Consider the following 24621-nt stretch of genomic DNA (forward strand, 5'->3'; position numbering starts at 1 on the left):
AATTAAGCATCTGGGGGTCCTTCGGGTCCTGCAGCCGCGCAGGAGTGGGAGCATCCCCACAAGGGGCCCGTCCGCGCGCGGCCGGCGAGAGACGGGCGCGTCGTGCCGGGCCCCCTCAGCGGGCGGCGCCGCTCGCTCCCCCCTCCCTCCCCTCGCGGCGCGGCGGCGGCCGGGCGCGGACACGGGGCCGCGGGGGGCGCCGCGGGGCCGCCTGCCGCCGCGCCGAGGCGGCGGATGGCGCTGCGCCGCTAGTCGGTGCATTGCGGCGGGCGGGCCGCGGCGTGGCGTGGCGCGGCGCGGCGCTGCGCGGAGCCGCGGCCATTCCAGACGGCGGCACCGCGCGCTGCGCAGGAGGAGCCGGCGGGAGCCGCGCCGCCGCCGCCGCGCCATGGCCAAGGAGGGAGCGCAGCGAGCGGAGGAGACGGAGCAGATGATCGAGAAGGAGGGAGGCAAGGAGGCCGCCGAGGGCAGCGCCGCCGGCAGCCTGCGCGCTGCCGACGCCAAGGAGATGAGAGCCGTGGTGCTGTCCGCCTTCGGGGGGCTCAACAAGCTCCGCGTGTCCAAGAGAGTCATGCCGGAGCCTCGGGAGGGCGAGCTCAAAATCCGCGTGAAAGCCTGGTCCAGTATCGCTCCCTGCGCGCCCCGGCGGGGGGGTGTCGCGTGTCGCGTGGCCTCGGCGTTGCGCGCGGCCGCGTGGTGGTGCGAGGCGCGCGGCCGCCGCCTTCCCGCGCAGACCCTCGGGCCGCGCCGGTCCGATCCGGTCCGGGCCGGTGCGGGGGCGCGGGGCGGGGGAGAGGAGAGGGGGCGAGCTGCCGCCGCGGGAGGCGGCCGGGAGCTGTTGCGGCAACTTCCCTCACTTGTGGCTTCGCCCCGGGCGCGGGGCCCCGCTCGGGGCCGCCCTGCCGCCGCCGCCGTCCCGCTGGGGCTCCGCGGCCGCGCAGCAGTGCCCGCGGAGCCCGCACCGACATGGGGCTTAGCGCCGGGCGAGCGGGAGGGAGAGCTGTCAGCGTGCGCTGTCAGCAGCAGCTACGGAGGGGAAAAAGGGAAAAAATAACATTTTTTTTTTAATTTATTTTTTTTTCTTGGTACCAGCTGGGGGAAATGGGGAAAAACTGGCCAACTGTGTGCTGTTGTTGCTTTCCCCCCCCCCCCCCCCCGCCCCGAGAAGTATCGATGCAAGCTTTTGTGCGTTGCTGAGCACTTGTTCCTTTGCCTCGTGATATTAGCTATTATTTTTCTCCTGGGAATCACTTATCTCTGTCACTGTCAGTTTTCTTCAGCTCTTGTGTGGCAGCGTAGCTGGAGTTGAGGGTAACTTAGCCAGGCACAGGAATTAAAAGCTGGTGATAAGCGGCTAGCGATCTGGTGGGATCCTGAGCTGAGCTTTCCTTGAGGGCTGATTTCTTTTTCTAGACAATTGGAGCAGACTTTTCCTCCTAAATGGACAGTTCTCAGTGCACATGTTGCCTTAGGAAAATAAGATTTTTCTTTTAAGGGATAGGAGACAACATGAGGCTCTTATTACACAACTCGATGCATAACAAAGACCAAATTAATCCAAACCAAATTAATCACACCTAGATGAAGAGTTATCTTCTGTTATGTAAAATCTTGATGCTTCCAGCAAGTAAATGCCGAGCTGAAGGCTGAGTTGTTTATTTCAGAAACAACTGAAGCTGAAAGTGATGCTGTTGTAGGGCAGAGTTTGTTTTGAACAGCGTAGCCAGTGGATGAACCTCGGATCTGGGAGCGCTGGGGTAGGTTAGCAAAGCTGAATGTCTCAGCCTGTTTATGCAGCCGCCTTTCCATCTTGTGTTTATGGGAATCATAAGGTTTACGACCTATGTAAGTATTTCTCCCCCACCCCAAGGTTTTTCCTCACCCATGAAAAGTAGTGATATCTGTTAATCTGAATGAGGAATAATAGATGAAAGGCTGGGATTTTTGCCTCATCTTTTGTTTTTCTGTAATAGTCACAATGGGAAATGCAGGAAATTCCAGTCTAGGTGATACTGCATGTGAGAAATATTGGTAGCTTACTAGCTGTCAAGTAGCTCATTTTGCTATCAGGCAAGGCTGTAATTCTGCTTGAGAGGAGGTGCGGTTGTCTTCTGAGTGGTATTTTTGAACTATTGAGTTAACAGAAGTTAACATTCAAAATTTCACGTGTTCTGAGCACATGTGGACATGTTCCTTTACATGTCTGAGGTATTACAGCATTCTTCAGTACCTGCATGCATTCCCGTTTCTTGAAAGCAATAGGTATGTGTGTGTAACAAATAAGTTATCTGCAGAAGAACCCTTGGCTGTAAAATAGAAATATTCAGCCCTGCTACAGTGACAGCTGCTTCCCAGGGCTACGTTACAATTAGCGAGCCTTAAGAGGTGTACACTTGCTGCTTATGACAGCAGTAGACTCTTAACTGCTTCATAGTTACTACCAGATAAAATACAATACTATGTATGTTGTTGTAGCTTCCTTGCATGCTGGAGAAGTCTGTAGGCTATGCAGTCTACTCGTTCCTAGCTGGACGTGGCCACGGGGACAAAGTGTGATCAGGTCAACAAAGTTTGCCTTGAAAAAAGGCAAAATCACATTGCTGATCTTCATATTCTAAGTTTGTAAATATAGAAGATTCATTAGTGTGACAGTGGACTTGCCATCTAGTTTGGGAGACTGAGTGAGAAAAATGTCTTTCTGCTTTGTCCAGTGTGGTACACGTTATTGCACACAGTGCAGAACATGTCAAAGACGAGCTGCTCCAGTAAGGCATGCTGATGCTAAGTAATGTTTTTAGTTAACTCAATTTTGTAGTTGACTGTCATTAAAGAGGTAACTTGGGAAGAAAATGAGTCGTCTTTATTTTAATAACAGTGCATGAATACATGATATATAATATGCATTGGGGGTAAAAAGTAGAAGTTCCTGCATGGTCTCTCTTCACTGAGAGATGGAAACCAGTTTAATTATATGTATACATTTTATAGTATGGTACTATTAATAGAGGTGATGGAGGATATGTTGCTATTAGCACTGAGCCAAATGAATAATTCTTTTGAAGGTCTGGAATATCAATGATCCAATTGAAAATGTCTTGGTTGTGATGAGTCATATGTTAGCCTCATTCAGTGACTAAGAAATGGAACAGCCATCGATATCCAAGCTGAGTCACAGCTTCTACATGTTTCCTGAAATCCTTTTTGATTGATAATGACAGAGAAGTTAAAATTGCTGTATTTGTTTGTATCACAATCTGCAGCCTGTAAAATACTGGTATGTATACTGTTTATGAGATCAGACAAACAGCTCGAGCAAACCAAAATGGATATGTCATATAGGATGGGTGAATAAGGAATGGTCTTCTGTAATTACCTCCCTTTCTTTATTTTTCTTTTTTATATTATAATTATTTCTCACTTGTGCCACTATAAATGTGCATCGTAAGGAATGAAGCAGAAGTGGCCCCTCTGACTTCTTGGCATTTGTGAGATAACAGCACTTAAAACTGGTAGCAAATAAAAGAAATCCTGTGTATAGCAGAAGTAGGACAGTGTATCAGTTTTATTCTTAAAGGGAGTCTTATTGATATATTGTGGATGTCTCTGGATAAAAAGAAAAGTGTAAGATCTGATCATTTAAAAAAAAAAAAAAAAGTAAGTGGAAAGTTTCAAGACTTTAAGGCAACTTGCTGGCCAGGGTAAGAGGAAGGATATGTCTAAGAATGTAGAACTCGGTACTCTTCTCACCTGCTCTGTAGTACTTCGTTGACTTCAGTAATTATTCTCAGTAGACTCTTACAGTGAGATAAGAAAGACAGATCAAAAGCAGCACCTTTCTACACTGGAGCATGGAAGACAGTCTACGAGATTTGGTGTTTTGCAAAGTAAGATATTGGGCATCATAGACTGGATGGGACAGGGCAAGGAGAACAATGTTGACCGTTGCAGATCTGACAGTGAAAGCAGTCTAGAACACAATCTTGTGTCCACAGCACTTCCCATGGTTTCTTTTTTTTTTTTTTTTTTTTGAAAAAAACGAAAGGCAGCAAAGCTAAACTGTGAGAGAAGAAAACAATGTTCAAGGTCCTGAGAACTGATGTTAAGCAAAGCATTGCAGATTTAGAAAATCAGGTCCAAACATAATCCTGTGCTTGATAGACTGAATTATCTCTCCATTTTTGGGAGCAGAGTTTGTAAAGTTCATACCAATATCTTTGCTCTTTCACAGAAAAGTTCTTGTAGCCCTGTGTCAGTATGTTGATCCTGGTAATTCATGTCCTTTTGTATTTTCATTTACCTCTGGCTCGTGATATGGGATTAAAAACACACTTATGACTGAAAGGAATTGTGCACTTTTTCCTCCGTGGATCACTTTACACTTTGACTTTCCCCTCTGCATGTTCCTTTACTTAAAGTTCAAGAACAATTTTCTCCTACTGCACATCAGAACAAGCTATGCTGGTTTTGATATACATAAATATATATACATATATACAAGAAATAAATTGTGTTTATTCTCTAGAACAATCATTCTTCATGAGACAGGTTGTCTTATGATATTCTGTGCAGCCAAACTTCCCTTTTCCTGTGGCTGTTGCAGGTTGAACTGTAATGAGGGATTTGATAAGGTTGGGTGTCTTGAAGATGGTTACCAAATTAGCTGTTTATCTTTGGGCCCTCTAGGTTATTCAAAGGAAAAAAAAAACCCACCAAGTTTGCTAGTTAACATAGAACCCAATTGTGCTTTCAGGCCCTTGTTAACGATAAAGCTTGTTCAAATCTGGCCTGTATAATAATACAATTTATTTCTCACCTTATTTGAAAATGTAAAGGAATGAAACTTCTTGCAGATGCACAGATTTGATAAACTGTAGGTAGCCAAAATGTATGTATGATACAGCAGTGGGGATATAAAAACATATAAATCTATAGGAAAGAAAAGATGAAGTGAATGAAGAAGAAACTATCTGGGAAGTGACTAGAAATAACTACAAATCCAACACTTGATGTCTCAGCTAGCAGTTAAAATGATTAAAATCATGTAACTTAAATAGTATGTACCTATGTAGCCTGTTTTCTCTCCTTATCACACATGTCCTAGAATTATGTTTTGCAAGTTTGTAGTAATAGAGGTGAACTGTTCTGTTAGTATTGCTGCCTTTTATTGAGGATAAAGGCAAAGAGAGATAGGGAATTAGAGAAGAACTGAATTGCTACTATTATGTCATTAGATGAAAAACTGAATACGTGCCCTTTCAAAAACTGTCTGACAAGTTATTTTATAAGAAAGAGTATTTATAGAAGAGCTGCAATAATGTGTGTAATCTTATGTCATTACCAAATAGCTGGGGTCTGTGCCATATCCGTCTGTCTGCTCACTGCCTCCCCATTACGAAGCCAGTATGCACGTTCCTGCACTGGTTCACGCATTGCAGTTATCACCCCAGCTGCTCTTTTTAGGAAGAACCTAGGAAAAGTTAGTTAATTTTTTGTAAAATGCTCAAAATTTGGAAAGATCTATTGCAAAGATCATCACTGAAGTTAGCATGCATGAACAGTGGTTACCACTATGTATGTAATGTTTCCTTATCAAATGACGACTGCCTTGCAGACATTTTGTTGTTCAGGATTTCTTTGCCCTATATCAACATTATAGTGGCAACATAGAAGCCTTAGCCACTGGATAGGAAGTAGCCTTTCCAAATACAATTTCAAAGCTCCCAGCCTCATTGTGCCAAACTTCTCACGTGGTGAATGTAATGAGCTTTGTGTATAAGCATGTGGTTTTTGGGTGGTTTGGGTGTGTGTTTTTTTTTTTTTTTCTTCAGAGTTTGTCAAGCTAGATCATCAAAATCACTTTTTTTTTTTTTAATAATCTGTAATCCTGCTTTTACACAGCTAAAAGCTGTGAGTTCAAGTCTCTTAAAACCTACACCACAATTATAAATATCTAAATTAGGTAGAATTTCCTTTTATTTCCCAGTGACCTACATCTCCCCATGAATGCTGTCCTGTCTTCATGCTTATGTTTTGAATTTATTTTGTCTTTTTGTTTGTTGGGTCTGTTGAATCTCTGTGTGTCTTGATTAGTGTCTGACTAAGGCTCCATCTCATAAATACTTGTGCACATGAGTAATTTTATGTATCCAAGCAGTTGCTGGTTTTATATGCATGAGTAGGATTGTCTGTGTGCATAGCTTCATAGAGTCGGGGGAGTTAATATGCAGCAATATCAGCTAACAATAAATGTGGGGCTCTGCTTTAGAACAATGGACTAGTGCTGGAGCATATTTTAGCTAGTTAGTGTGATGTGTATGGCATTTGTGCCAGAAATCAGTATGTTGGGGCAGTGCATAAGCATGGTACATTTTTTGTTTTTTCAGCTCTCTAGAAAACAACAGCATTTGTCTTTAATATGCTATCCAGTTTTATTAAAATAAAAGTGAAGATGCTTCAAGATTTTTGCAAAACTGAGACTACAAGGGAATATCATAAATTATTTTTGAGTAGCAACCCTGAAAAAGACCTGAAAAAGCTTTTGTAAAAACTGTCCAAAAATTGTCCAAGAGGAAGAGTTTAAAAACAACAGCCTGTTTGATACTTAAGTTCTTGTCAAAGTTTGGGTTCCTGTCTGAGATGGATGACAGTAGTTCCTGGAGTCACTTCAGAGATGTCAGAGCAGTTGCACTGGCTTACTCTTGGCCCAGAGTATCTATATGTGATGCTTGTTTGGTTTTTAATAGAACTGATTTTATTTACAAGCTAGTGATGCATTCACAGAAATCATAATTTTTCATTTTCTTGAATTTTTAAATGGTCTCTGTGAATTGCTACTTGTGACTCCTAAACAAGCCATAATCTTTGGGGCTCCTCTTAATGACACGTGGTTGCCTTGCATGTGTGCTTTTCCCTGAGGCCTGTACAGCACTGGTGCAAAGTCAGTCTGTTCCATGCATGAAGAATGTGAGTGTTGTCTGGACCATCCTTATGCTGTGGAGCCCAGGATTTTAATGCTGCCCTGAAGCTTTCTAGCTTTCCTATCACTCTGGTCAAGTTTTCCTCCTTTACTTTGATCTACAGTAATGGCCTTGATTTTACTTTTTTTCCTGTGCTTTACAGTGGTTTGAACTTCATTGATTTGATGGTGCGACAGGGGAATATTGACAACCCTCCTAAGACTCCACTTGTTCCTGGCTTTGAATGCTCTGGGATCATAGAAGCTCTTGGAGACAGTGTGAAAGGGTTTGAGGTAATATCTTCTTTGTTTTCAGGGCATGACTAAATAATCAATCAATAATCATAAATGTTCACTGAATATTTTGCCCCCAGTCCCTTCTGTTCAACTGGCAACAGCAGCTTTCACTACCATGTTGAGGTCTGAAAGGACAATTTTTCCTTTTCCACATATAAGAATGAGCTTTTGAGTGAGTTTCTAAAGCCACTACTGTGGCTTTCTCCAAATCCTTCCTGAAAAGTCACTGCGCTGTGTGCATATCCTGATGACTAAGTAGGGACTGGAAAGTGTGACTGATGTTCTTTAAGAAAGTAAAAGCAATTGAGTTAAGTTGTTAAGTTTCTTTGGCCATTTTTGCTGTCATTGTTCTGTTCCTCAAAACCCCCACACTGCTGAGTTTAGTTCCAATTTTTGATCTTGAGTTAGCAAGATCCCATCTACATTAAATATTGTCTCTTACATTTGTTTGCATTCATGTAGTACAGATAATGGAACCCTGATTCTGGGTATATGACTTTCTGATCACTCAGGAAAAGGATCTGTTTCACCTAACACAATAGTGATAAATGAAAAATAATTAAAGGATACTATAAAGCTTTTGTAACTGGTTGGCATTATGTACTCTTCAGTACCTCTGCTGCATACAAACAGTATTCTGTCCTACCTCATATTCCATTATTGATGTTAAACATCTCTGTTCCCTCAAATCTTGCACTTTATTTCCTACAGGAGGTACAAAAATTCTGAAATAAGAAAGAAATGAGTTAATGCACATCAATCCTTTCTTAGCTATTTGCTGAGACAATCGTCATCAAGTAATTGCATTTTCTGAATTCATATTGTATCTTTACCTTAAGGCAATTACCTAAATTATCTTTATTTAAAGGTAACATATTTTTGCTCCTCTAGAAGAGCTTCAGAATTTCTCAGTTGAGTAAAGATAATGGCCCATTCAGTTTCCAGTAGAGTCTCAATAATGAGCTCTCAATAGGACATTTATCCGCCTTCCTCTCCTGCCCTGTCTCCTCCCCACAAAAAATCATAATCTTTCAATGTCTTTGTGATAAACAGCAACTAAACAATAGCTTTGTTATTTGAAAAACCTCTAGTGTTTCAATTGTTCAGCTCTTGTATTCTGTATTTTATAGCTACACTCCATACAGAAGAGTATTCTGTGACAGTCATAAAGTCTCTGCTCTAGATTAGCATTCTTAGTTTAAAGTTTCTGCTATTTTTAAAGTAAGTCATAAGGTTATAGCATATGGTGTGTGTTTGAATGACATTGCACCTGACTGAATATAGTGGGTCGCTTTAAAGGTTATGTCTTAGAACTCGCTATAAAACCTGTTTGTATTCTAGTGTACTCCTGGAAATTGAAACAAGTCAATTGAACTAATTGAACAGCGGTATTTCATTTTTGACATATGATTTACATAGCCACGGTAGTGTTTGAGGTGACCCAACACTCAAAAATAGCTGCTCTACACAGATTCAGATCAATAGGGACCCATCAATAGGGAAATGTACCATGAGGAAGAGAACACCATTTGTTTCTGTGGTATCGAAATGCTCGTACATAGAACGGGAGCACACCAGATGCTTGTCTTGTGGATGGGCATATGTCAACAACACTGATGGCAGGAATGCCAAAGATTGCATCCTACAGCTTCTGGCCTCTTTCCTTTTGTAAATTCCTGCCACTTCAAGTCCCGTAGAAGTCATGGGGATTTTGTGCGCTTGAAAAATTTGTCTCATTGGCTTTAGTCTTTGCTGAGACTGTTTCTCGTACCTGAGATACTGCCAGCCATTTACTGTTTTCATCTGCTGTGATTGTGTTATGGTATGACAAGTCAAGGCATTGAATGGCAGCCCATCTTGACAGAGATGTGTAAGAATGTACTTCACATCGAAGGAAAGCCACTGTTTTGCAATAGCAGGGTAAAAAGCCTATTCCTTCCCCTGTTAAAAGCAATAACTGAATTTCTGCTGAGTTCAGGTGAAGTGGGACTAATCTCTCTAGCTGTGGAGATGGTTCTCAGGAATTAAGGCCTAATCTGACATGAAGACTAAGCTCTGTGTAATGTTTGTAGTAAAATGTATTTTTTATTATTAGGAAGAAGGAATCACCAAGAGACACTTCTCTGTTCTGCTTTCTTTTTGGTCATCATTTTTGTTTGCAAGGGTACAGGACATACTAACATCCTTACTGATTAATTTTAGCAGAATTCACATTTTAGACAATTCTCTAACAGCAAAAGAGAACCACAGAGTGGTTACCAGTGATGCATTGTTAATTTGAATGTATTTTTCGAAAGGAGGAGAAATTTCTGTGAAATTGAAATGACAGTTCTGTTTCAACATCTTCCTTCTAAAAGATATAAACCCTTCAAAACTGTCACCAGCACCTTAGCGTTTAGCAAACCCACAATATCCCAAAGCCAAAGTGATGACAGGTACTTGAGAGGCCAAAATGTTCCTGTGCTATAAACATTTGCCTGAAGGTACAGAGTAAATGTTCTCCACTCTTTTGCTGTGGAGTATAGTTGAAATAGCCCAAGAATAACCCATGCTATCATCAACATTTTCTTCCTTGTGTATAGATTGGAGACAGAGTTATGGCTTTCGTAAACTATAATGCGTGGGCTGAAGTTGTATGTACCCCAGTAGAATTTGTCTACAAGATCCCAGATGACATGAGTTTTTCTGAAGCTGCTGCATTTCCTATGAACTTTGTAACTGCCTACATGATGCTCTTTGAAGTTGCTAACCTAAGAGAAGGCATGTCTGTGCTGGTTCACTCTGCAGGAGGTGGGGTGGTAAGTTGGACCTCTTCTTTCTTTCTTGTCATGAAAATTGCTGAAGCAGTCTGGTTCATCTTGATTCCTCAAATGGGCCAAATCCTGCAGTTTGATTTGATATCAGACTTCCCCATGTGAGGGATTGCAGGGGGAAGGAACGAAATCTGCTTTCCCATCAAAGGACTAGTGATGGCTGCTGTGTGTCATAGTTTGGATCATCAGTAAAGATGCGTTACATGGCAAAGCAACAATTGGATGGATTTGGTGGAATAGCAGGCAGACCGACCAGGAAATGAGAATCTGACTGGTTGTATTACCAATTGCTCAAATTACCTTTCAGGAAAATGTTCCTCCGTAGGAAAGTTCTTAAGCTTGTGCAAAACATTAAGACACTAACAAGGGAATTCGTTTACTTTTTAAGCTATGCAGTTTTTTTCCATAGGACAGATTTGTGACCTGAGAACTGTAGCAGATCTCAGTGTTTTAAATTAACAGGAAAATAGAAGAGGTACTCTAATGTGCCTTATTTATGCTAATTTAATATTCTGTTGACTACTGAAGTCTGGCAGGCAGCTCCAAACACCTTATCCCTAATTCTGTGCCCTTAGACCTTCTTTCAGGGCCTCATATAAAAGAAGGCTGTAATCAAAGGAATAAATTCATCAGTTCCCCGCACAAAGTATTTTTAGCTAACAATAATCCTACTTGCAGTAAATGGTCCTCTTGGAATACTTCTGTAGATTAATGGAATTTATAATCTTATTATGCTTCAACACAGTACAACCTAGAGCATTATGGCTGACTTTATTGTTCTTAAATATTAAATCTTTTCATGTGGAATTTAGGACTGTTAAAGCAACTCAGGGCCACATGTTCAGGGAGTCTACGGCACAGCTTTACTTGCAAGGCCACTTGCCCAATGGATACAATGCAGACCCAGGGCTGAGCATACAGAATTAGCAAAATGCCCCCCTAAAATCCCAGTACATATGCATATATCCAGTGAAAATGGACTCCTTGTCTTTGTTCAGATACAAGTGTCCTTGACACATTTCTTGAGTTCTCTCTTCCTTTCTCTACTCTTGATCACCTCTGTTAGTTCTTCCTCCTCTTCCCTTATACACCATTAATCCTTTGTCTCCTCTCACAGTCTCCTTCACTAGTGTCCAGCATCTTTACTGGACTATTCCTGTCAGGAACTGCTCTTTCCTCTCTTATCACAGGTACTCAGTGAGCATCCTTCTACTGCTCCTCTGCTGTGCTTGTTTGTGGATGTGCTCTGAGAGCAACTAAAGGAAGGACAGGTTCTGGTTGGCTGCCAGAACAAGGAGAGATGAGATCTATCACCTGATGAGTAGTTAAATAAACCAGAGTCTCTAGGGTAAAGACCAGAGGTTGGGGAAGAACTGCCGAGCTGGGAAGTTCCTGATACAGGTCTGTGTACGATCCCGCAGGGAGTATGCATCAGAAGGACACAGGGCTAGCTGGCTGGACAAGAGGCTGATTGCTGTGTCACAGGGGAGAGTGCCTCTTGCAGCCAGTCCTCCTTGGTAAGGGAAGAACGTATATAGCTAAGGCCAGAAAGGAAATAATTTCCCCATTGCCTGATAGGTCTAATGGGTAAAATTTCACTCTGGAATCATATGGAGGTTTTTCCCTTCTGCTAACTAGACATCAAGATTTCAGAGTAAATGTGCTGAAGGCCTGGGTCTGTATTACTCTTTGCACTGCTCTAATAGAGTAATTAATCCATTCACAAATATAACAACCTCAACTGAATAAACTATTCTCACAAAATTCTTTGATAGTAATGTAGAAAAATAAAATCACTATGGAGAAAGATGCTTTTTGTGCTGTTGCTTTAATAGAAGCAAGACCCATTAACATTTTCAGCAAGTGGGAAACCTGTCCACTTTGTTTCTAAATGTCATAGAAATTCCAGAATATTTTAATGAGACAATAAGCTCCCTGTGGGACTAGAAGTTTGTAATTGTTCCTTTCTCATTATGCAAGATCATTATTTTAGCCACTTCAGGGCAGTTTATGGGAAAGAACTTGTTGGTTCAAAATTTCTTGTGAGGTTCTTTGTTCTGGCTCCCCAGTCTCCTTTAGGAGGATCCTGCAGCATTTTCAAAAAATTCAGGCAGGGAAAATTCTCAAGGTCCTTCACGTATGTATTGCCTCAGTTTGTTTAAATGGGCTTGTTGTTTATAGATCAAGGAAACCATGTAGAGCAAGGAAACCATAGGAATTGTCTTCCCATCTGTGTCTGGGATATGATTAGTATGTGATGGCATCCTTTAATGTCTGACAGGCTGCTTTAGGTAAGTCAGGTTACTTATTTCCAGAAGTTCCAGGGAATATCAGAAGATGACGTAGAAAAAATGTACCAAGATAATTTTTATATTGGGGGAAAAAAAACTCACATGCCTGTTTCTTTCAATAGTAGAGACTTGAATGCTGTTCCACATACCAGATCAGTACCCTCTCTGCCTCCCACCCAGTTAAAAAATCAGAGCATCATTAGATGATCTTCTCTGATCAATGTGATTAGTTGTACAGAAGTATCTTGTCTCTCTGAACCAGGAAGAGAGAGGTGGACACTCACAGATTCTGCTTCTGACATTGTTGGTATGTTGTAGCCTTCCAACTGAAGAGGAGGACCTGTTGCAGTGGTTAGAAAGGGGCTTTGAAAGGAGAGATTATGTTTGCTTTTGTTTCCAAGGGTCATGTTGATTTTTTGGGATGGGGGGTGCTTGCTGGGGTGAGTTGGTTTGTTTCCTGTCTCTTTTTTGCTCTTGAGAGAGGGGAGGTTCAGAGAGACTGACTCTGCTGTCAACCTGGACAGTGAAGTAGACTGGAGAAATTTTAGGGGCCTTCAGGGAAAACATGGTACTGGCTAACAGTTGAATTGCATGAATCAATCAGACTTCGATGAGAAATTAATATCTTGCAGAACATTCTGCTATCATTGCTTTAACTGTTTTTGATCAAGATCACCAAGGACAAGGCTTGTTGCACTCTTTCAGGCCTCTGGCAGGACATTTACGCTTCTGCTTAACCAGAGCATTTTGTTGAGTAGCAGGGCAGTTCTGTAATTACAAGGGATATAATTATATAATTAGAGTTTAAATGACTAAAGCTAGGGAAGCATTTAAATACTTTTTTGAACTGACTGCTAAAATAGAGAGAAAGTCAGCTAAGACTGAACTTCAAAAACTTCCTATCATCTGTACATAGAAATTACTGCTGAGAAATATGAGGAGTTTGCAAGAACATACAGCTTACTGCAGCACATATTCCCAAATTGGAGATTGTTTTATCCTACATCTAAAACATTGTAATCGGTTTTTGAAATGACTATAAGTCAATGGTTAGTACAGAGTAACTTCCTCCACAAATTTTCTCCCATGTGTTTTTTCAAAGTAAGCTAACTGGCAACTGATTGAAGAAAATAACTGAGAGAACTGAACAGTATCGTGAGCCCAAATGGAACCAATCATCTGCTATGTGAATCAATTAGTTCTTCAAAATGAAGACTCTATGTCAGTGCATTGAGTGCAAGTCACAGCATAGGCTTCTATGGGGTTAAATTAATAATTCTGAGAATAACTTTATCAACTTGTAAGCTGTATTCTGGACTAGTTTAATTAGTATAAATACAAGACTGCTGTATTTAAGATATCTGATATCTCAGTCTCTGATATCTACCTGGAACATGAATTCTTTCAGGAATTTAGACTTGGGAGAAACAGATGTCATGCCTCTCTGCTTACTTGTTTGCTTTTTAGATGCTTCCCATTCTGAATGTTTATAGCACAAAACTTTGCTCGTCTTACCAAAACTTTGTAAAAGTTTTCTTCACTTAAGCCCGAGACACAAGCAGAATTATTAGCCGATTCTTTAGCATTTCAGTCTTACAGAAGCAAAAATTAATCTGCCTTTCATGTAGAAGCATTGATTGCTGTCCTGAAGCTGTGATCTGACCTTCCCTTTCAGGTTCAGCATCAGGGGAAGCACAAGCAGAGTGGGTAAGTTACAGATGCAATCTCATACATCTGAATTTGAATGGTAAATCTGGCTTGGCAGCAGATTTAGGTCATGCTGGCAGGATTGGTTACTGTTTGGCAGGAACCCTCATTTTTATTGTCTCCCTTGCATAAACTGCAAATATTTAAGGCTAAGCGCTCCAAACTGAATTACCAAAGTGGTGATATTTCATGTGATACAGAACTGGCACTCCTTAGTAAATCTAGTCACCTGCTATTGCAGGCAACATATAGAAACCCTTTCATTAGAATTATCAAATTTCTCCTCAAAAATAGTTTTGTTTATCCCTTCAAATTCTCTCTGCTCTGTCTTGGTTTGTTAGAAACCTTTCTTAATTTCCAGACTTTATTTGTGGCCACTTCATGTATCTTTATTCTTCTGCTGGTGTTGCCCATTACTTTAAGGTAGCTATTCTCTCCTCAGGCCATATGCTTTCAGAACTCTTGGATAGTATGTGTATATGGTTAAAGAAAACAAGCTCAGAATCAAATCTCTCCTCAGCCTTTATTTTTCAGGCTGAAAACAGCTTTGCTTGTTCATACTGCTGTCTTGTAAGGTAAGCTCACTGTTTCCTTCGTCAACATACACACATTCATCCAGACAGACACATTCCCGTTGCCTGGGCTTTGAGCTGGCTGGCTGCAAAGCAGCAGCAGTAGGTGATTATGAAAGCTGAAGTTTTAAAATAAGTCTCTTGGCATCCCTGATCACTTGAACACTGTATGGGCACACTGAAATTAGATCTGTCTGTACCTAGCAGGTAGGAGCACGTTAAGTAGTCTTGACTTGTGTTTGAGTCCATCCTTCTTGAATGTGAATAATTGGAACTTCACTCTTCTGACAGTCCTAACCAGCATACTGTATGATGGCGTTACTGCTTCCCAATTTGCTGAAACCTTTACCTAATGCCTCCCAGGACTGCACTTGCCATGTTCATATTAGCAGTTCATAGCCATTCTGCATTTGATGGATACACCCCAGGTGCTCTTCTCCTATTTCATCTCCAACAGCCAAGGATCAGAGTAAATCAGCTCACACAGAGCTCTGTGTAGCCAAGGCTAGGCTGCTTTCAGCATCCCAGCTATCTCATTTAAAGCCAGGATGGGTATCTCTAAACTGAGCTGCCCTGTTGCAGTGTGAATGTCTCCAAAGGAATGGATATATTTCCTCAGCAGCTTGGGAAAGGCCTCATGCCATGCCTGAATCTGTTTCCAGACACCGCCTCAGAGCATAATCTGTTAATCAAACACAAAAGCTTGGAAAGTCACACACAAAAAGCAATTTCCCTGACCAAAGCAGGCTGCAGTCTCTGAAGGCCTTTCCTTTTGCTTCTCCCAGCCCTGTACTCTCCAGAGGACTTGTCTTTTCTCTCTATCCCCTGCTGAGTCATGTCACAGGCAGACAGTGCTTAACTCTTCCTTGGCTGTCCTACATTTTCAGACCCAGCCTACCTGCTCTGGACCAGCATCTCAGCTGGAGTTTGTTGTCCTTGCTCCCCTCACTTGAAGTGGATTTATACTAGAAGGAGATTCAGCCATAAGTTTTGGATTCACCTCAACTGTATGATTTTTGCAAGAGGGAAGAAAAAACCACCTTGCCAACTGTTGCTGAAAATAAGGGAATTTGAGGGTAAAAAGACCATTTTCGCATGGTGATTCTCCCCTTCTTCCCCCTGCCCCCCACCCTCAAAGCTCGTTGCAGTGCACTGAACGTAACAAACAGCCTTGCGCTTGCTCAGGAGTCACATTTCAGTTTGTCCATTCTGCAGTGCTCACCTTAGCACTTGGTTTCCAATTTCCTTTGCTGTAATGGCAAACATGACACCTTCAGGAGATGGACTGTACAGCGGACTTCTCCTACTACATGAGAAGAGTCTTCCTTGATGCCAGGAGGTTATTACATGTCTTCTCTTGTAATTCTTTTACTACATTTAATGTGTACTTTGTACCACCTTCAGATAGGGATGTGTGTGTCAAAACAATTTGGAAATGTGGTGGATTCTCTTCACATTCAATTCTGGAAAGGGTTCTTGTGCAAGATTAAATCTGAATGATTAAAAAAAAAAAAAAAAACTTGGTTGCACCTCTGGGCTGCAAAAGTATACCCAAGAAATGATCAGTTCATGCTGATGCTGTTCATTCTAGTAGATGTAGTTTTGCTGAGTGGTATATTTTAGATGGTTTGTTCTCTCATAATGTAAGGCTAGGTTCAGCTCAGTTTGCATAATAGCAAATAAAATAGCTTTCACAAAAGTATATGGATCCATAGCTGTTGTAAATCAGTGCACCACCGGCACTTCACACAGAGGATCTTACTTGTGTTGTTAGGTCAGATCCTTTCAGAAATCCATTAACTTAACACCCTTAATTTACTTGTCAACTGATGTTAGTTGACAAGTAAGTAGTTCGTTAGTATTAACGAACTAATTAGATTAGTAAACTTTCTTCTATTCATACTTTATTGAATTTTAAATGTCAATAACATTTAAAATTTTGGGGTTTTAAGTTGTTTAAATGCACAGAACAGTCTGTTTCATTTTTACTTTTAAAAGTTTGCTTTTCTGTGATTATCTCAGTATTAGAAGTTCTCAACCCTGCAGGTTTAACATTGTGCTTTAATGCAAAGGAACATGTAGAAATTCCAATCATTTCACTTGAACTAAAATTAATATAAGCATATCCATTCATAATAGATTCTACAGGAATCATATGTTTAGATTAGATTCAACACATGGGTTTTATAAATTGACAGGATCCCTTGAAAAGGAATCCATCATATAGACTTTGAAGCTAGGGAGACACAAGACTGCTATGCCGAGTCCAGTATTATGAGATACACTTCATTTCCACAGAACACTTTAATCCAAGTTATTCCATTTCTTTGAGGACTCACTGTATAGAGTTCTGCATGATAAGCAGTATTAAAAAAGTGAGTTTTTTGTTTTTTAAGAAGATTAATTCCATTTTAAGGAACTATTTTGTAATCATGTCTATCACTTCAGTAAAACAATTTTTCAGTTTATTCAAAGACTGCTAAATCCTGTTAAAGGTATGTTTAATTGTCCAAGTGATAATTTCTTTTTTTCCTTTTTTTTACATTTTTCCCAGTTTCAGGAAGTAAGAACCAAGTCTGTATTTATACAGACTGTATTTAGAAATTTACATCATACATGAAAAATCAGATGTGTGAAGAGCTCTGTTTTCATTTTAAGTCATGCCCATCTAATTACACACACACTCAGAGGGTTTTGGCATACATATGTTATTTCTGACAGCAGTTTGCCTGCTTCTCTGTTCATGTAGTCTCCGAGGTGAAAGTTGGAGGGTAGCAGAAATGAGGTGGTTTTGTCTGGGCAGTGGGCAGGGAGGAAACTGAAAGCTCTCTTTTTCTGTCTGTTTACTGCAAAGCTCCTTTTTTAGGAGGGGAATGGCTTTGGAAACCAAAGGACAGGACAGTGATATGACCCCATGATCAAATGGTGCTTCCTGATAAGACTGTGCAGTGGGGCAAGAGTCAGCATGGATACTGAGCAACCCACCTGCTGCTCTGTGGCACTGGGAAGAAGATGTTCTTCCTTCCAGCTGCAACACCCTTTTTTGCAAATTGAATTTCTGTATATTGTGGACATGAACATTGAGGTCTCACATATTTACAATTAAAATGTATAGCCCTCTAAACACAAGCTTTTAATCCAAAGGTAGCTAAATGACTTAAGGGATTAGAAAAGAGACTTAAGAGTGACCTGTGTAGGCACAGTGCTGTTTTGGAGCTTAATCAAATTCCACAGAAATTAGCAAAATCTTTGAGTTCATAGGTCAAGTTCAGTTCTCCCATTTCAGTGGTGAAAGCATGAAGAGTCCAATATCAGCCTTTATTCCTAGACTTCTGAAGTATAAATATTAAGAATACTTTCCACAAAAATAAGTACAAATCAATGTCAAATTAAGATCTTCAAAAAGCTTTAGAAGAATGTTTTGTGGAAGTGCCTCAAAATACTTCTGTGTTCTTGTTCATCCAATTATAAAAATACTGGTCATATGAGTCAGTTTTAGGCTTTAAATATCCACAGAAAGCTCAAAAGTATTCTGATCTGGGGTTTTAGATAAGCTTATCTTTACGGAGGATGTACTAACCAGTTTGAGTCTGGAGTTTATGCACATCTTGAGTGTATTGTGCATTTCTCCTATTTGTCTGACAGTCACTTAGTTAAATGTTAATCTTCCTTCACAGGATAAAAAACAGGATGTTTTCTACTCTAATACTTGACCTTTTAAACATTTATTGCTTTTGATTCAGGACATACTTATTATCCCTCTCCTTTGAAGTTAGATAGCAAATGCAGAAAACTAATTAGAGCATAGATCAGTAGGGCGGAATTTCACTCTGCTACCATACATTATGAAATATTGACTTATCTAAATCACTGTGGGCAACAGTTTTCAGGGAGACACAGAAAATGACAAAAGAAGATTGGTTGTAAAAATAACTAGTAATAAGAAAGATGCAAGAAAAATTAATTTGAATTTTGTAATTTTACATTACAATATTTTTGGAGGCTAAAACCCGGGCTTCAGATTGAGAAGGTAAGTAATAGAGAAGTGAAGCATGAGAAGAGTGAAACCTCTTCCACTCCTGAAAGTCATTGCATCCTGTGAGGTGAGGATCCTCAGGAATGGATTTTCCTATGATTTCTAAGAAATCAGGGATTTCAACCTAAGAAAATGATGGATTTTTTTAAAAAGAAAAGGTGGTTTATATTTGCTGTTCTATTGCACATACAAATTGATGTTGGTGCTACAAATCAGCATTCAGATCTGGTCCTGCTCTGAGTTCCTGCAAGTCATTGGACAGATAGTTTGATTTGCCATGCTGTTCCATTTCCCATCTGTAAAGTAAGAACGATAATGCATCCTTTCTGCTCTCTTCCGTTTGTCTATTGGTACCTGTCCAAAGGATCACAGAAACTGTGCCTTGTTTTGTAGCTGTTTACTGACTAACCCACTAGAAAACCAGTCTGAAACTCCTGGATGGCACCCTATATGAATAATAACATTGTCCTCTCTTGAGAGGCTCAACTTAGAGGATTGTCACTAGCAATTACATTCAGCATTATATGGGAGGATGCCAAGACCCGCAGGGTAAGCAGGGTTATCTAATTATCCTACTGTAAATAAAACCCAAGCACTGATTACTGGTATTTACATACAAATAATCAGGGTTTCTGGTTGGAATGAAAAGAAATGTGTTTCTCCATGGATGATTTTACTAGTCGTGCATACAGTTTACAAATGATGATCTTTTGGCTGTAAATGTAAGTACGAATCTTTTAAATTCAGTCAGACATTATTTTTAGAATCACAGTGCCAGTTCTTGCTTCTGGGCATATTTATGTAACCATGCTGGTTCCAGTGGAATAATGAGGTTGCAACAAGAGATGGAATTTGTCTACCAAAAGTCTGTCTTTTGTTTGTTAGTGTGTTAACAAAGCAGCAAAAACAAAAACTAGAGTTGTAAAAGGATGATCTATTGGGATATTCTTTGAAATTGGAGGGTTCAGTGTTTATGCAATGCCTCCCTTCTCTCAGCCTCATGAAATTATAGGTTACAGATATTTGAAAGCAGAAATCCTGCCCAAGTCCTTCCCAAATAGTAGCATGGCACCTGATTGCCTCCAGTGGTATTCTGCCCAGACACAGGATCTTCCATCCAGTGGGAGGTGCTTGCAGAGGCCGCCATGTATCCCTTTGCAAAAGGCCTCCAGGAGACTGGATCCAGTGAGCCCACAGGAGCATGCTGCTCCAGTTGGTGTCTGTCAGGGATCTACGTGCAAGATTGGAATTGTTCTTGGCTTCTTGCTTTGCGGAAGAAAAGAAAGGCATTTCAGTGTCACATCCGGTTTCTTGTGAAAAGCATGGGCTGGAAATGAGTATCTCATGAAAGCAGAATCCTTTGCCTCCATGGCTACAGCCAGAGAATATACTTTCACTCAGAATTTGATCCAGATCAGTTTGAAATCCTAAGGGACACCTGCATGTATTTAAGCAAATACCTGTATGAAAGAGGGTAAAAACAAGCTTTGTACAAATATTTTGCACAGCTTCTTCTCTAGCCTGACAAGCTTTTGCTTTTGTTCCAATTACTCTAGATTGGGAGTAATTATATCAATATAATACTGGTACGTGTGAGTGGATGCATGTACACATGTGTGTAGATGGGAAGAAATCAGGCCTGCCTGTCACAGAGCAAGACGAGTTCTCCTTTTCAGTACTGTAACTTTCAGCATCATGTTAGAAAACAACCACGATTCTGTTTGAAAGTCCAGAATTTGAAAATATGACATGAAACTTGCATGTTGTCTGCTGCAAGAAATGCTTATACTTCCCACAAGCTCATTTAAATATCAGTATAGAGAAAAATAAGCTTACACTGTGGAAGCTGTGTGGGCCAAAAGTCTACGGGGTTTCAAATATGAATTAAGAGAAATTCAGCAGGAGTCAGAGCTGTTGGATGCTGCCTTTAGCTCAGAAAGTCTCTAAATTGTTTATTTCCAGAAGCTGAGAGGATATACTAGGAGAACGATTTCCCTGTACATGCTCTAGGCCATTTTCTGCCCTTTGCTATTGATCACTTTTGAAGATGAGGTACTGGACTGGATGGACCTGTTAATGTGACTCATGGCTAGTCCTGCATTCTAAGTCATCAGTAATGATTGTTTTGTGAAATAATAAGAGGTAAAACAAATGTGCTTTATTTCTCACACCAACCTGCTGTCTCCTACTGCAACAGTAAGAAAACGTGACTTCTCAGGAATGGTAGATTAGATGCTGTACTGGGACTGGTTCCACTACACCTTCCTTATTCTTAATGTTTCTGTGTTCCTAATAAGAGCTGTATCTAAGCACCAGAGGAACCATGTACGTTTATATTATCTGCCAGTAATTCTGTTCTAGCATAATGTGCTGCAAGGCCTTCCCCACTAAAAGAGAGGGCTGAAATTGTATGTGGAATTTGTCAAAGTTGTAGTGAGGTATGAAGTGCAAAGAGGACCGCTAGTGTTACTCATGGGGCTCTCATGAAAGGACTAGTGAGGACACTTGCAAGTGTGGTGAATATTCACACAGAAACATTATATGGTGGGGGAAATCTATGTAAAGTCTCTGTGTTCAAATTTCATAGCTCAAAAAATGATTTTTTGCCCTATGCATATAACAGTAGTTTTGAAGGGACAATGATTGTACTGTCCTTAAAGTTGCCTTAAAATGGTAATGGTGAGGGTGGAAGTAAATAATCACTTTTCCACAGTACATTAAATGCCATTCATGATACTAAGATGAATACTTAGATGCCAGTGTTTTAACAAAAATGTTAAATTTTAGAGCTATTAAAATGAAGAAACAGTTGTGCAAAAAATCTGTGTTTTAATTTTCTGTTTTGTAGAATTCAAAATTGAGAGATATAATTATGAGAATTTTCTAGTTTCTTTTCAATTGTTTTGTTTATCAGTTTCTAGAGGAAGTATGGCTTTCTATAAATAAAAAAGTCATAATAGTAGTGGTAAATAGACCAATACAAAGCCTCAACTTAGGAAACCATGAAATATACTGTGCAAAGCCAAATAAAATCCTAAAAAGCAGTGTTAAGAATATTGGTGGACTTAGAAAATGACATAAGAAACACTTGAAGCAGCTGTTTTCCTTAGCTTTTCCCCCTTCGTTAAAGGGTTGATGTTAATTATAAAAACAACAATAACTACATGAGCTGACATTTCAGGTACTAAACTTGCATCAAAATTTTCTAGTCTGATAATAACCATTTTCTGTGCTCTTTTGCCATATGAAAGATCCTGCTTGTTTAGTGCAGTTCAAAAATGCACATAGGATGCAAAGTAGAAAACTAGAAATATTCCTTATGCACTCCTTCAGTAATCATTTTAGACACTCCTTGTAGATTAACACTATTTCCCTTAAATTATACTGCCTTTGTTAAAAGAACAAGAACAACTCTTTTCTGATACATTTTTCTGATAGATTAAACTCAGTTTATCCCTCCAGTTATTTTTCCAGGATATCCTTTTGCTGTAAGTGTCCCCCCACCCCCATTACTGAATTGCATTCCGCTGGTATGAAATTATTTTGGGAATTGCTTGTGTATGGGTCAGCCTTTGATTTTGCTGTATCATGAGTGAATTGGCAGTTGCAAAGTTTTTCAGCCAATGTCCATGTCAGTGAACTAATATAATAATATATTTGCAGGGTCAAGCTGTTGCTCAGCTCTGTTCAACTATTCCCAATGTTACTGTTTTTGGAACAGCTTCGTCTTTCAAACATGAAGCAATTAAAGATTCAGTAACTCACCTGTTTGACAGAAATGCAGACTATGTTCAAGAAGTAAAAAGGTAATCTTTTATTTTCCTGAGTAAGAGTTATGTAGTACCTAGCAAAATACTAAGAAAAACACTCAGGAGATAATTTCTATGGGAAGAGATTAAATTTGAGAGTTTGGGAACTGTAATTTATTCTAGATATTCTACCTGCCCACTAAAAGGGATAAGACAGCAAGCACCTCCCTCTTTACAAGCAACACAAGCTCATCTCATCTCATGTTCATCTATTGCAAGCCAAGTAAATTAAGTGAAAAATAATCAAGATCTCAGTGGAGGGACCTAATTTCCTGTTATCAGCATATATGTAGTAGTTCACTGTAGTGAGTAACTTTCACTGAGTAAGTAATTTTCAGTGGATTTATAAGTTATCCAGGTTTTGGAGGAATTTTCTGGTGTGATTCCATCTGCCTGGGATTTTATGTTCTGCAAGGCACTGATATTGGATCACCATGAAGTCTGCTTTAATTTCAGATCCTTAGATTTTTTTTTGCTTCTTTGCTTTCAGATTAGAATCATTCCATTGCCTTCCGAAGTTGTCGTGTGTGTGCTTCCATTTCCATTTAGAAGCTTTCCGGTACTTTGTTTTTCAGTTTGTAGATATTTCAGTTTTTAGATATTGATGTTGATATAGGTGGCAAAACTTTGGAATTAATAGGAAGGTCTTAGGAAAAAGTCTTTTTCATTTTACTTGTCAGACAAATAAGAAAGAATGTTTTCCCTGCATCTTGAATCTGTCAAAATACTACATTATGTAGCGGGGAAAAAACACAAGAAATTTTTTAAAGGGCCACCCCAACACAGTGCAGTTTACAGGCTTCCTGTCAAACTGATGCATTCCTCAGAATTATATTCAAAGTCTTAGAAGGTCTTTTGATATTAGGGCTGGTGGCCCTCAGAGAGGGCCTTTTGTGTACAGCCAGCTTTGTCTGAGCTGCTCTCAATCCAGACTGGTGTGGAAGGAGTGTTGAAGCAGGTGCCCTGCCACTGTTTCTGGATCACTCCCAAGTACTGAAGAGAATTACCGAAGTGGTCCATTACAAAGGGCATTTTATAACAGGGGAAAAAAAAAATCCTGAAATCTTCCACAGAAAATTTCATCATGAAAGATAGGCATTGTCCAGCAGGTGACATCTCTGCTGTTTTCTTACAGCTCAGAAGAACTGTGACACACTTCTTTAATAGCTTTTCTTTTGGGGAAGTATACATACCTACGCCCCTGGGAAATTGCTGTAGTGAGCAGCTGAAGGCTGCAGTGAGAAGGCTGAATTCTAGCACGCCCCACTTTATAAACATTGACTCAGCAAAAGGCAACGCTTGAATTTCCGTGAAATTATTAATCAGAATTCAAAACCAACCTTAATCCTAACTCTTGGCAGGGGCAGCATGTGCAAGAGAAATCAGTGTTAAAAGCCCCTTTAACTTCTGGTGACTTCATGACTGCAGATAACATTGGCTGCTTCTGCTCTTCATCAAGATAGTTCTTTTTGGAACAGTTCCCTGGCATCACCCCGACTCTTTGTAGCAGACAATAACTAGTGAAATCAAAAGAAGACCCAGTTATGAAGGGGTGGAATTCTGCTATGTGGTATCTATTAAAATGCTTTTTAGTGGTCTTGGATTTTCACACCCTTTTGCACCTTGCAATAAGGCCAAAGGACCAAAAGGTACAAAACATGAAATGGAGATGCAATGTGTTGGTTCATGCTTGTTTCCTGTTACCAGAACAGAGGTGTGAAGTATTAGCACATCTGACAGTGCTAATTAAAAGTCAGAATTGGCATTCTACAAAATATGCCAGTACTCTGGTGTGTTGCTCAAATCTGGGTATGGCGTATCTTCACTTTCCATTGCAAAAGCAAGTACAGTGCTAATTCTGAGAACGCTATAAAGACAAATTGAATGTCTGGATTGCCTTTTGAAAGAAGCAGTGAGATGGATGACGTAGCTGTTTGATCCAGTTTTGCTATGCTGGATATTAGCTGTGTACTATATTCTGTTTAAAAGGTTTGGCTGGCCACCAGAGAAGACTGATCGTTTGCCTTTGCCTGTCTGCTGCACACAGCTTTAGGCAGAACCCTTTTAAGGGAAGGGGAAGCTATTCCTCTGTGTAGAGGTGGAGAGCAGGAAAGGGTGGCTTGAGAAAAGGTAGTGGTAGG

General features: G+C 40.3%; 1 protein-coding gene across 5 annotated transcripts in view; it reads left to right on the plus strand.

Annotated features, from left to right (window-relative positions):
- VAT1L (vesicle amine transport 1 like) overlaps window positions 1-24621 on the plus strand; it is a 59885-nt gene that overhangs the window by 130 nt on the left and 35134 nt on the right. Inside the window, exons 1-5 of one of the 5 annotated variants that reach the window (XM_064519726.1) lie at window positions 181-618; window positions 7120-7249; window positions 9835-10050; window positions 22335-22477; window positions 22971-23039. In XM_064519726.1, the coding sequence (XP_064375796.1) occupies window positions 389-618; window positions 7120-7249; window positions 9835-10050; window positions 22335-22477; window positions 22971-23039 (788 nt within the window). In that variant the 5' untranslated portion in view covers window positions 181-388. Of the gene's footprint in view, window positions 1-177; window positions 619-7119; window positions 7250-9834; window positions 10051-22334; window positions 22478-22970; window positions 23040-24621 lie in introns of those variants that run through there. The other 4 variants (XM_064519730.1, XM_064519728.1, XM_064519729.1 and 1 more) reach the window with 4 other exon arrangements.

The sequence above is a fragment of the Dromaius novaehollandiae genome, chromosome 13 (assembly GCF_036370855.1).
Source record: "Dromaius novaehollandiae isolate bDroNov1 chromosome 13, bDroNov1.hap1, whole genome shotgun sequence".
Classification (NCBI taxonomy): domain Eukaryota; kingdom Metazoa; phylum Chordata; class Aves; order Casuariiformes; family Dromaiidae; genus Dromaius; species Dromaius novaehollandiae.